General features: G+C 25.9%; 1 protein-coding gene across 3 annotated transcripts in view; it reads left to right on the top strand.

Moving 5' to 3' along the window:
* Positions 1-2,052: 2,052 nt before the first annotated feature.
* The window catches only part of LOC130671740 (trafficking kinesin-binding protein milt), a 29,733-nt gene continuing 19,779 nt past the window's right edge, over positions 2,053-12,006 (top strand). The window contains exons 1-4 of one of the 3 annotated variants that reach the window (XM_057475802.1): positions 2,053-2,251; positions 2,828-3,035; positions 5,521-5,625; positions 7,211-7,315. In XM_057475802.1, coding sequence (XP_057331785.1) covers positions 2,228-2,251; positions 2,828-3,035; positions 5,521-5,625; positions 7,211-7,315 — 442 coding nt within the window. In that variant the 5' untranslated portion in view covers positions 2,053-2,227. Of the gene's footprint in view, positions 2,252-2,827; positions 3,036-4,139; positions 4,347-5,520; positions 5,626-7,210; positions 7,316-10,004; positions 10,239-12,006 lie in introns of those variants that run through there. The other 2 variants (XM_057475803.1, XM_057475801.1) reach the window with 2 other exon arrangements.

Genomic DNA, 12,006 nt, shown 5'->3' with positions numbered 1-12,006 from the left:
CAATTACTTACTTTCGGAATTTTTTTTCAACAAATCAATTAAAAAAATAGAAAATTAAAAATATGCACTTGTAGAAAATCAAAAATACTATAGGTGCAATTTTTTCAAATATTTTTTTTTTTATAATTTTCGTTTTTAAAAAAATTCAAAAATGAGTAGACGTCAGCTGACTTCAGTATCATAAGTTTTTATTATTTTTAAAATAAGTCTATTGACCAAGAATTGATGAATAGAATATATTTTGAACATTTTTTTTTCTGTAAATATTGAATCGGCTGCCTATTAATAACTCAAATCATCAGGAATAATGAAAATAACCCTGCTATATGAATAAATAAAAAAAATACTAAAATTTATTTGATACCATATCGAAAAATATACTTACATAAAAATGAGTTGATACAATAAGGAATGCAAAATTTAAATACCAAAAGTTTTAGTAAAAGAGGTTATTTCCTTTTTCTCCTTCCTCAGAGATAACTTCACCGTAAAAATGGTAACGTTAGTCAAAGTTATTTCTAAAATCAAAATGAAAATAAATTAGTTATATATTTATATATATTTAAATAGTATAAAAGTCACTCTAACGTAATTTTAAGCCTGATATGAATTAATTTTCAAAAATACATCATTATAATCTTAAAAAAATCGACTATTATTTGATTAAAATTTTCATAGACATTATCATGTCATATTTTTTGACTGCATGTAACAGTTTAATTATGTAAAATTATTATAATAAATCATTAAGTATTTTTATCAGATGGTTTATTTTTTTTATCAGTATGCGAAATACAAATATATTGATGTTTATTTTATTTTATTTTATTTTTTTTTTAAAGATAAAAAAAATGTATATTTCTCAATAACACTAATTTGTTAAAACCGAGTTTTCAAGTGCAAAAAAAAGTGTCAAGTTGTCTCGTAGCAAAAAAATTAGATTATATTATTTATTAAAAATTTATATTTATCCATTAAATATTATTTAACTTTTACCGAAGTTGACAATTCTATCATTATCAATTTTTACCCGGAGAAATTTTTTTTGTTTAAAATGCTGTGGTCTTATGGTCGCGCTGAAATATGTTGGCCACATAAAGCAAATTAAAATAAAAATTGAGCTTATTTTCAAGTTATTTATAATTAATTCTATGGAAATGTTTCTATTGTAGAACTCCTAGAAAAGTAAATCAACCAAAAGAAATTATTTTTTAAGTGTGAAGTATTATATAATTTTTTATTTGTTCTATTAATCCAAATTAAAGTTTCACTATTGGGTGAGCTTAGCGGTTTTTTTTTACAGCATATATAAACTAAAAAGAGAAATGAATAATTTGTGAACTAAAATTTAGATAACCAAATTTATTTGAAAAATTTTTTTTTTCATAGTACTAAACTTTTATGGGTCTACTATTTTTTATACTATTGAAAGGGACGAAAATAAAAGAGGTGAATGAGATTAAAATAATATAGAATCTCAAAATAAATGCGTCTAGGACGCAGAAAGAGGAATAAAAAGACTAAGAGAAATATCAAGGGATGCCAAATGCCTGTGTGACGTGTACTAATGCAACGAAAGAAACTATAAAGTCGGCGCAGATTGTAAATTTAAGCTGACATAAACTGGTTTGAACTTGTTCAAAATAAATTTTGCTAATGGACTGGAAACTAAATTTACTTATAGCTTTATACTTTGTTTTCAAAAGATTTAATTATTAAAAAATTACCAAAATAAACGTTTGGTAATGATTCAGAAGTGGGATCCACCTGTTTTAGCCTTTATAATATTTTCTAAATGTGGCTTTAGATTTTTTTTTATTTCAATTGCTTTAATGATTTGGCAGATTAAAAATTGAAAAAAAAAAAAAAAAAAAAAAAAAAAAAAAAAAAAAATCGCTTTTTAGTATACAATTTATTTGAATTTCGCAAAAAAATTATTAGTTTGCAATAGATAAAAAGAACCGAACCCATCGATGCTACACGTCCTTGTCAACAAAACATAAACATTACTTTCTTTTCTTTAATTATCTATAAGTGACTTGTCCGATAAATGATTAAATTTACAATTCAGAGATGTTAAAAAAAATTCAGTAGTCATACTTGGAATGTGATCTAGTAAATAATAATAAAGTTTAGCTCATTGATAATATATTGACCATCAATTTACGACTTCAATAAAGGGCAGAGTACAATTGATAACCTACTTAATCAAAATACTGTTGTTATTATGAAAATTTATCTGTTAGAATTAGTAAGTGTTTTCAAATTTTATTTAATTATGCGAAAAATCATAAAATATTATCTGAATATTAATATAGCAAACATATATTTTGTAACATATTAGGACATTACTTTTAAGAAACGTAAAATTTACTTTTTAACTTTTAATCATTTATAAATCATAAGTTACTGAACTGATGGATAAAACTTGAAAAAATGTCATACTTTTAAGGCTTTCATCGGCTAATTATGTATATCTGTTTTAGTAATAATGTCACAGTTTATTTTATTGAATTAAGATAATCATTGTACCTAAATGAGAGTAATGAGGCAGTTCGGTTAACATACATATTCTATTCATGTGACTAAAGAAATGAGTAAATTTAACTACTGAAGTACGACATTAATTTTGTCTTTAAACTTATATAATTTTGTTTGAAGATATCGTATCTTTAAGTATATTTCAGAAATAATCACCATTCGTGAACTTAATACATAATCAATAAATTATTAATTCTTCTAATTATTTAAACGTTTTTTTTTTTTTTTAACATAAAAAATTATGTCTAGCTCATTGCATAAAATTATAATTTATTCATTTTTTCAGGAAGGTGAGACAATCTCACTCTTCGCTACAGTATCCAAACTGGCTGACGTGGAGGATGTGGGTCCAAAGCGGACCGAACCAATCACCCGGCCATCAGCCGCCTCCCTAAAATTATCGTCTTCGGCAAGGGCAACTCTCCAATCTTTAAAGTCTCCGCGTAATAGGATAGCGACCTCCGCTAGCACCCGAGACGCCGAGACCATCACCGGTAAACAAATTTAATAGCTATTTATTTTTAAGTTACCTTTATTTAAAATATTATTAATCCATTGAAAGTACGTCAATAACAAATGAAAATTGTCGAAGTAAAAATATTTATAAACTTTATTACGACTAATATCACTTGAATTACAAGAAAATAGTAGTCGAACGTCTGAGAATAAACTGTTTTCTGAGAGCAAGTAACATAAGCTTTTATAAAGCCCAGCTCACCTTACTAAGCCCTCATGGTGTTTCCCATTGGTCCGAGCCAAATGATGATTACCTCTCGTGAATAAATGCGGTTCTACTAAATTCTCATCATGGTAACATTAAAATGATGATGATGATGATGACGATCGTCATCATCATCATCATCATCATCATCATTTGAGCAGCCTGAAGTAAATTACAAGCAATTTTAGTTATTATTATCGCTACAAAATCATCATCATTATAGTCGTTACTAGAATCGCTATCATTATTCTGACGTTTTTATACTATGGACAAAAACAAAAAATTCTGAAAATAATTTAGATCACGAAGGATTAAAAATTATTGAATTGGCATCAATCCAATGTGAGTATCTATTTTCTGACCACCTAACTCGTCAGTTCTTATTCGTTAGTATGTTCTCTTTCTCTCTTTCTTTTTTAAGAGTTCAAGCAATGAGCCTCAGGGAATATACAGTTGTCCGGCAATCGTTGTTGAATCTCTTTCTGAAAAAGAAACAAAAACTTATTTAAAATTTTTTTTTTATGGTTTGTTTTTTTTTTTATTCGAAAAAATTTTAACAAAAAAATTATCGTAAAATCAGAAATTAATGATAATTTTTCCAAATCTTTAAAATTTAATTGAAAAAAAAAAAAAAATAAAAAAAAAACAAGTTAGTAAGTGATTAATAAATCATTTAATAATTTTTGTATTCAATCATTACAACAATTCCTACGTAAAACCAATCACATTAGCTTGTTTTATAATATTACGCAATCAGTGTAGTAGTAATTCAAATCAATGATATAAATTGTGTAAAAGAACGTTGAACTTAAATTTATTTTAAACTATATAAAATATAATCTTTTAATTTAATTCACAACTTACGTATTTATAAATAGTACTCAACTATAATTATTATTAAAACAATTGTTTGTGTGTTAAACTTCGTTGTGCATGTGACAATAAAAGTTAAGTTATAGTAAAAGAAGAAGAGATGCGAAAGAAATGCTTACTGGAACTATTCATAAGAACAAATTAAGAGGTCCTGCAAGGATTAAAAAAATTCTTGAAAAAAAAGATGATATTTTGAACAAATGGCGAGATGGTAAAATAACTTTTTGTTTTAAATTCCCTGATAATTAATCGACACTGAAAATGATATTATACTTTCGTTCGTCGTACACAGATGACAGCATCTACTTTTGCAGTTATTTAAATTTTTATATCCATTACCTAGCAGTGGGAACATTACAGCTCATAGAATAAATAAAAAACTAATTATTTTATTAATGTTATGAAAAAAAAAATCTTTTTATTTAAAATTTAAGACAGGGTGAATGCTCTCAAACTCGGCCCGTCCTAAACTTCGGCCACCTAGGCATTGTTTTTTCTTTCTTCTAATAATAGATATTTTAGGTATTGCAGTGTTGTATATAATGGTTTATAATAAAAATTATCGCCTTACAATTATTATATTCCACTTTTGGTTCAAGAATACAACTGAAAGAATGAATTAGACGGTCAACTTTTTTATATTTTAGGTTTTTCATTTTTATATTTGTTCTTTCAATTTTAGTTAGATATTAAGAATAAATTGATTGATATATTTGTAGCAGTAAAAAAATGGCATTAAAATATCGACAATTAAAATTACCATTTTCCTCTGAATACTTGACTTATGATTTACAAATCATGTAGATTACAATTATTATAGCTATTTTTTGTAGTAAACCAAGTATTTTGTCACTTTTTATTTAATATCTCTTAAATTGTCCAATTTTTACCTTGAACTTGGTCAAACTGAGGTCATTGATCTTGAGTAGTTTACCAACCTGTTTGCAATGCTTTTTAAAACTCAGTATAGTGTACAAACATTAATCAAGAAAATTTTATTAAATGAAACCAATAAAATGCTTAACGTAATTTGAGAATAAAAATACTCGTAGAACACTTCTGGTTATCTACCCTAGTATCTATTACATAATTTTCATATGTATATATTATATATTGAGACCTGATCTATTGACGAGTAATTTAATTTCTTGATAATCCATAAATTTTTTCGATAAAGTAATTAATTACTCTTGATTGACATAGTATTAAATTAAATTTTTTTTCCAGCCTTATACTTTATTTTTTTTTTTTTCTTTGTATAGATTAAAACATACATGATAATTTACGCGAGAACTAGACAAATGTAGAACGAAATTTTTCATGAGAACTTTTTTTTCTTTGCATATAAATATTCTTTGCTACTGAATTTCGCGCTATTGTTTCAGAGGTGTGTAGCGGAGGGGAGCTTCCAGAAGTGGAGATAATAAGCCTTCTTGAAGAACAGATACCAAGGTATCGTCTTCGTGCCGACACCCTCACGCAATTTCAAGGTAAAGTATTAAAAATTTCTTGATAATATAATTTAAAAACAAAAATTAAAGTTATACGATTTAGAAATAAGTTTATTGAAAAGTACACGGAAAAAAAGGAACTGTAATAAGTAAAGCTTGATGTCTAATAATTATAATATTTTTAGCAATTAATATTCATTCAAATAGTAAAATCGTGATTTCAATATTTAATAAATAATGATTATAAATCGAACGCTAGAAATATACAGTTCATTTAGATAAAATTACTATTTAAAACTATAAAAAAGACAAATTAAATACTAAAAAAACTAAACTTTAAAGATTAACAGCTAAAACTTAAATATCTGTCGTTTGTAAAATAAGAAATTAAAGTCTTAAATAGTGAAATTATAAAGGATACAAAATAATAAATTCAGTTAGAACGTTATTTTGTAAAGTTCTTTAAATAAGAAACTTTCCCAGGAGTTGTTTTTAAATTTTAATATTATTCAACGGTCAAATTTAATGATAAAAACGGGAAGATATAAATTTTCACGGATATTTATTATTAAAGTAAATATTAAATATTCCCACTGAAATCAATGAAGATTGACTATGTGAAACTGTATATTATACTTCGTCAATTTGTAAAAAGTATGTACCAGCCTTAGCAAATTTTATTGTTTGACGCAGTCATACGCATGCGGTGGCCGAGCGCTCTAAGTGCCAGGGACTAGACTCTGTTCGCGAAAGGTCGGCGGTTCAAGCCCGTGAATCGGCTGAAATTTTTCTGATGATTTTTCATATAAAAATTCGAACAACTATTTACTGTACCGACTAAATTAGTTATTCATAATACAGACAAGAATGCAATCAATTAGATGCACGACAATGAGTAAACAGACAATGGGAGAAGGGAGGGGGGGGGGGGGGTGAAATCAGAAACCCGAATAGAACCTTGTACTACGAGAGCAGCGGTAAAAGCCAGAAATAAATAATTCAAAATGAACAAATATAAAAAAAACGAAAAAAATAAATTTTTATCATTTGAAATAATAAAAATGAGGGTTTAGAACAAAAATTATTACTATAGTTGCATAAGATAAAATAACGATCGACTATGAAATTATGTATATTGACTCGGAAATTTTTATTGTTTGCTACTTTAAAATTTATGGTCTAAGTTTTAATTTTTACTATAGTCAGTCTAAAAAATATCATCCTGCCGCAGTAATATTTGAAACAATAAAAAGTATTGATAATTCTAGTAAATTTTAACATTTTTTTTTCCGTGTATAAGATAATGTTTTAAGTATCTATTGAAACCAAAATAATAGTCAATAGTTTTTATTTTATATCATGAATCTCTCCAGAGTCACCTTCTATGTCATTGACCTTGTTGGCATCTTTAGACGACAGCTGAGTGACTAATGTAGCATAGCAGGCTTCTGCTAAAGCTTTTATGTCGAATGTTATTTTATTCTCATCATAACACTCATCACATTCTCTTAAAACATTCAAGGCCACACCTTGAACTTACGTGTGCTTTTGATGACACTTTTTCGGTTTCAATTATATTATTATTTCAAGTCTTCTTTTATAGTTATTAATTGTATTTTTTTAGGATACGAGAACGAAGATTGGTTTATTCCATCACCAGCGTTTAGAGCAGACGAAGCAGACCTAAAATTATCGCCGGACCAAATCCGGGAGACTCTTAACTATTTCAGTAAGTAAATGTGATTAATTATTATAATTACAATAAGCTTTTGATTTAATTTTATGATTATTATAAAAATATAAAGAGGCTGGAATGAACTTTAATCGAATAAAACATAACGATATAATAAATAAAGTTTATCATGATGGTAAGTTATCTAAGAATTTAATTTATGGACAGTTAATTGCCTTTTTTTTGTTGTCTTTTACTCACTGCTTTATTGTTTCTTTTTTTAATGATACAAAATCAATACGTTATTCTAACTACAAAATAAATAGTATAGAAATACAATGAAAATGCTCCACACATGTGAGTGCATAAAAAATAATATATCTATGGTATTTTTCCTCTTTTTAATTGAAAATATAATAAACAAATTAACATTACGTCAATCGGCTAAATGTATGAAAAGTTTATCAATCATTTTCTTTTTTTTCTTTTTTAAGAAATTGAGTATTTTTTGTACTTTTTTATCTATTGTTGCCTATAACTTTCTATTTGATATCAGAGAAACCATTTATTCTTATCATTTAATAAAAATATAAATAATTGATAAAACAGGTTTCTAAAGATATAGAATTTTTTATTTGATGGCCTTTTAATATATCTTATGAAATAACTGTAACAAACTCTCATATACTACTTCTTTGTTTAATATTTACATTTTTATCAACAAGTATTTCTCATCTCGCAGATTACTCGGCAAACTAATTTAACATGAGTTTGCCAGTCTATTTGTTAATTGGCACGTAGAATAATTTCTTACTTCCTACATTGTACTTAGTTCCCATTTGCTTATATTTTCTTATAAGAATCATCTCAATCAAATGTTCATATACATATAAAATAATAAATACGTAAATTATTATTTACATTTTATAAAATTATATATATATATATTTTATATAATTTGAGATTCAAAAAAATAATTATCATTTTATAAAGAGATTAACATCCACTATATTACCAATAATTTAATAAAGTACACTTTACAGTTTATTAACCTTTTCTCTTTGTTTAAAAACAACTTGATATATATTTTTAGTACATTTTATAATGTTAATTTATCATACACGTTGTTTTCTAGTATTACGTTAAATCGTTGAGTGACGTTTGACTTATTCCCCATAAAACTCATAATCTCACACCATTGTATAACATAAATATATACACAAATATAATGCTGTAAAGTACAAGAAACTACAAGCTAAATAATATGAGAAATTTCTCATAATTTTTAAAATTCTTTATTTTTTCTACAATATATTCTTATCTTATATGTGTATGTATACGTCAAAAATAATGATATGTTTCACATAATAAGTAAACTTATTTAATAATTAAAGTTCAAAGTATCTCTTTGAATAGAGTAAATAAGATTTATACTTTATTATATTATTTATAAAACATTTTATAATGTTATAATTTTTTAATTTTTTAAAATAAGAACTATTTATTTATGAACTTTATTGTTTTCTTAGTACTGATTTTTTGAGATATTATTCTGATTACTTTCTCTTATTCACTCTAGTGATAATCCTTATCGTGCTCTAGGACTTGTTATTTATTCTTAAGGGGTAACGGTAACCGATTTTCAATTCAATTTAATTCACGGACAAACACTGGAAACCTAAAATAGAGAGTCTTTAGCGTTTTTTAAAACCTTAAAAAAGAGCTAGAAATTTCGTATTTTCAAAAATTCTAATTCGTCTCCGAGAAAAATTGTTTTAAAATTCTCATTTACTCTAAGAGTGCAACAAAGACAGTCCTGTTTATTTTTCTGAGTGTGAGAAAGAGGTCCGGTAGCGTATCCCCTTAAAAACTGAAAAATTTTCATACATAGCCAATACATTTATAATTTCAACGTTCTCTTGAATTTTCGATTCATAAAAAGTTCGCATTAGTTTCACTCCAATTCGTTTGTTATTGTATTTAATTTTCAATATAAAAAGTTTTAAAATATCAGTGATTTAAGAATACATTTATCATCTAAAATGAATTTAATGAATTTCGCATAAGTTTTCATGGTGATAAGAGCAAAATTTCCACACAATTACAATATTAATTATAAATATAAAGAAAGTATGCATGGACACTAAGCTCAAAAATAGCTAAGAACAGAACATTTAACAAAATCTTCTCAAAAAGTAGAATGTAGTATAGAAAATAATTTTATGTGTAAATAAAATTAAGTGCTTCATTGTTTTCGTAATGTTGAAGTTTATAACAACATCCTTGACTATACTTGACATTGTAAAGTTTTTACTGTTTTTTTTTTTATTTTTGCCACGATTGTAAATTTAATTAAATTGATTGATTGCCTTAATGTTTTACACTTTTCTTTTTTACTGTAAAAAATTTGCTACAATTCAGTAATGTAAACTATTGTTTCTGATCATAATTCATCATTAATTCTTATAAATTTTAAAATCTTTAATATTTAAAATATGTAGTGATAACGTTAAAGAGTAAATGATACTTTTTTAAAGTGAAAAATATGTACCTAAAGAATCTTTGAGGATGCGAAAGAAGGAAAAGTCCATTCTTCCGGATGATACATTCTCTTGGGCATCGATGAAACCGCGCGCGCAGCTAGAAGTTCTTTATCATTCGTTTTATTGAAAGCATTTAGCTGTAGTAGTGGATTCCTAACCATTGAGTATGTACCGAAAGCGTTTGTGACTTGCGAGCGGTTGTCTCAGTTCCAGTTAAACAGTCTGGCTTGCTCAACCTTCGCGTTTATACGTACCTGCTGTTGACACGTGTTACAGTATAAATGTTTTTGTATTTTTCTTAAACACAGTTTAAATAATCAGTGTGTTTTTAATTAGTGAATACATAGTCCTCGATGTTAACTTTTTCTTTATTTCAATTTTTAAACGAATGTTGTAATACATGCTTAAATGACAAATAAGTGCAATGTTCTAAATTGGTTTGATTACTTATTAATTGTTTTTATTTTTTTAGAAAACCATTAAAAAAATTTTTAATATGAAGTGACGTTTGTTGAAATTTCGTAAAAAAGATATCATTATTTGTTCTAAATACGAGAGCGAATGTATTTTACACTGTACTATTCTTAAATAACGCGTTTTCTACGGCCCTGAACTAAAATCACAGTCGCAACATTCCTAATTCTGATGTGTGCGCCGGTCTTTCACTGATCTATCCCATTTATTCATGTTTGGTTCATGAAGTTGTAGGATAACGAGCTATATCTATAGACGTGAACTTTAGCACGTGAACAAGGTCTCATCGACTGACCGAGAATTTCATGACGTGCACGAATCGGCTCGACCCCAAAATTTTGTTTCTGTTTAACATTGAACAAGATATAAATATAAGGACACCACATATTATCTATCTTTTTAATCCTAGAGTAATATTTTTATTGGTGTATTTAAATCTGTAGAATTATCAAATTTGTCATATAATATTATCGAATTAATCATTTGTGTAGATACATCTTTTTTTTCTTGATATGTTTCATCTATTCTATATTATCAACAGAACAAAAAAAATTTTGCAAATTTTATTCGTATATGATAAAATAAGTTAACTCTTTAAATTTAGTATCGTTCGAAACAGTTTCAATTGTTTTCTAACTATTGATAACACAAAAAAATCAAATTTACTTGACAGTTCCGAATAAATTAAAATTCATCACCATTTTTAATACAAATCCTGAATTAGTTTTTTGTACTCGAGTTCAATACCCTCTAGAAAACTAAATATTTTATCAGCTTTTTAACACATTGTTTTTTTCATTTTATCAAGAATTGTTTTTTTCAATAATAAACTAGTAAACTATTCGATATATAATATAAATTAATTCATAATTAATATTAAATAAATTAAGTGGTTATACTTGGGCAGTCACACAGTGATTGCAAGTTTTTTTTAATCGTCATGTATTATCAAACTTATATTATATAAGTTCTTCGAAACGTCCATTCTTGATTCACACCACAAGTTAAGTTTTATATTATATCGGTAGAAAAATATTCACGTGACTATAGACCGACAGTAATTCGATATATTACTTAGTGTCAATGACTTTGGTATGCTGATGATGTTTAAGTAGTAAAATATTATAAACCAAACAAATGAATGAATTAATTAAACAGAATTTTTTAATGGAAATAAACAAATTTTATGTTGTAAAAAAAAAAAAAAAACGCCTCGACGCGAAGTGGAGAGGCAGTTCTCTACTTAAATTTTAAAATTAACCATTAGTTATCAACTCGAATAAAATTTTTATTCCTCACTCGGAAATTTTTAAAATTACACAAAAAAAATTATTATCAATTATTTCGTGGCGTTTATTAGGATTTTTTTAAATTTAATTTACGTTTATTTTTATTAAAATTTTTTTTCGTTTCAAAATAATATTTCTTAATGAAAAGACCTACAGAAAACAATAAACACACTATAAAACATTGATTATATCGTGAGATATCGCCGCAAAAGTTTTTTTTTTTTGATAATTTTTATATAAATTAGCGTACTTAATTTTTCAATTTTTAGAACTCTAATCATTTTTACAAAATATTATTATGAATTAATATTAGAAAGAGTTCAAAAATTTTAAGTAATTAATGCATATTTTTTTTACTTCAATAAAAACACATTTTAAAATTTAACTGTGAATGGTGCGAATAATTAAAATTTTATTGCTACTCGTTGCAAAAATAATTAAC

This window comes from Microplitis mediator, chromosome 7 (assembly GCF_029852145.1).
Source record: "Microplitis mediator isolate UGA2020A chromosome 7, iyMicMedi2.1, whole genome shotgun sequence".
In the NCBI taxonomy this organism is placed as follows: domain Eukaryota; kingdom Metazoa; phylum Arthropoda; class Insecta; order Hymenoptera; family Braconidae; genus Microplitis; species Microplitis mediator.
Note: the sequence above shows the minus strand (reverse complement) of the source record. Positions and strands in the feature narration are given on the sequence as shown.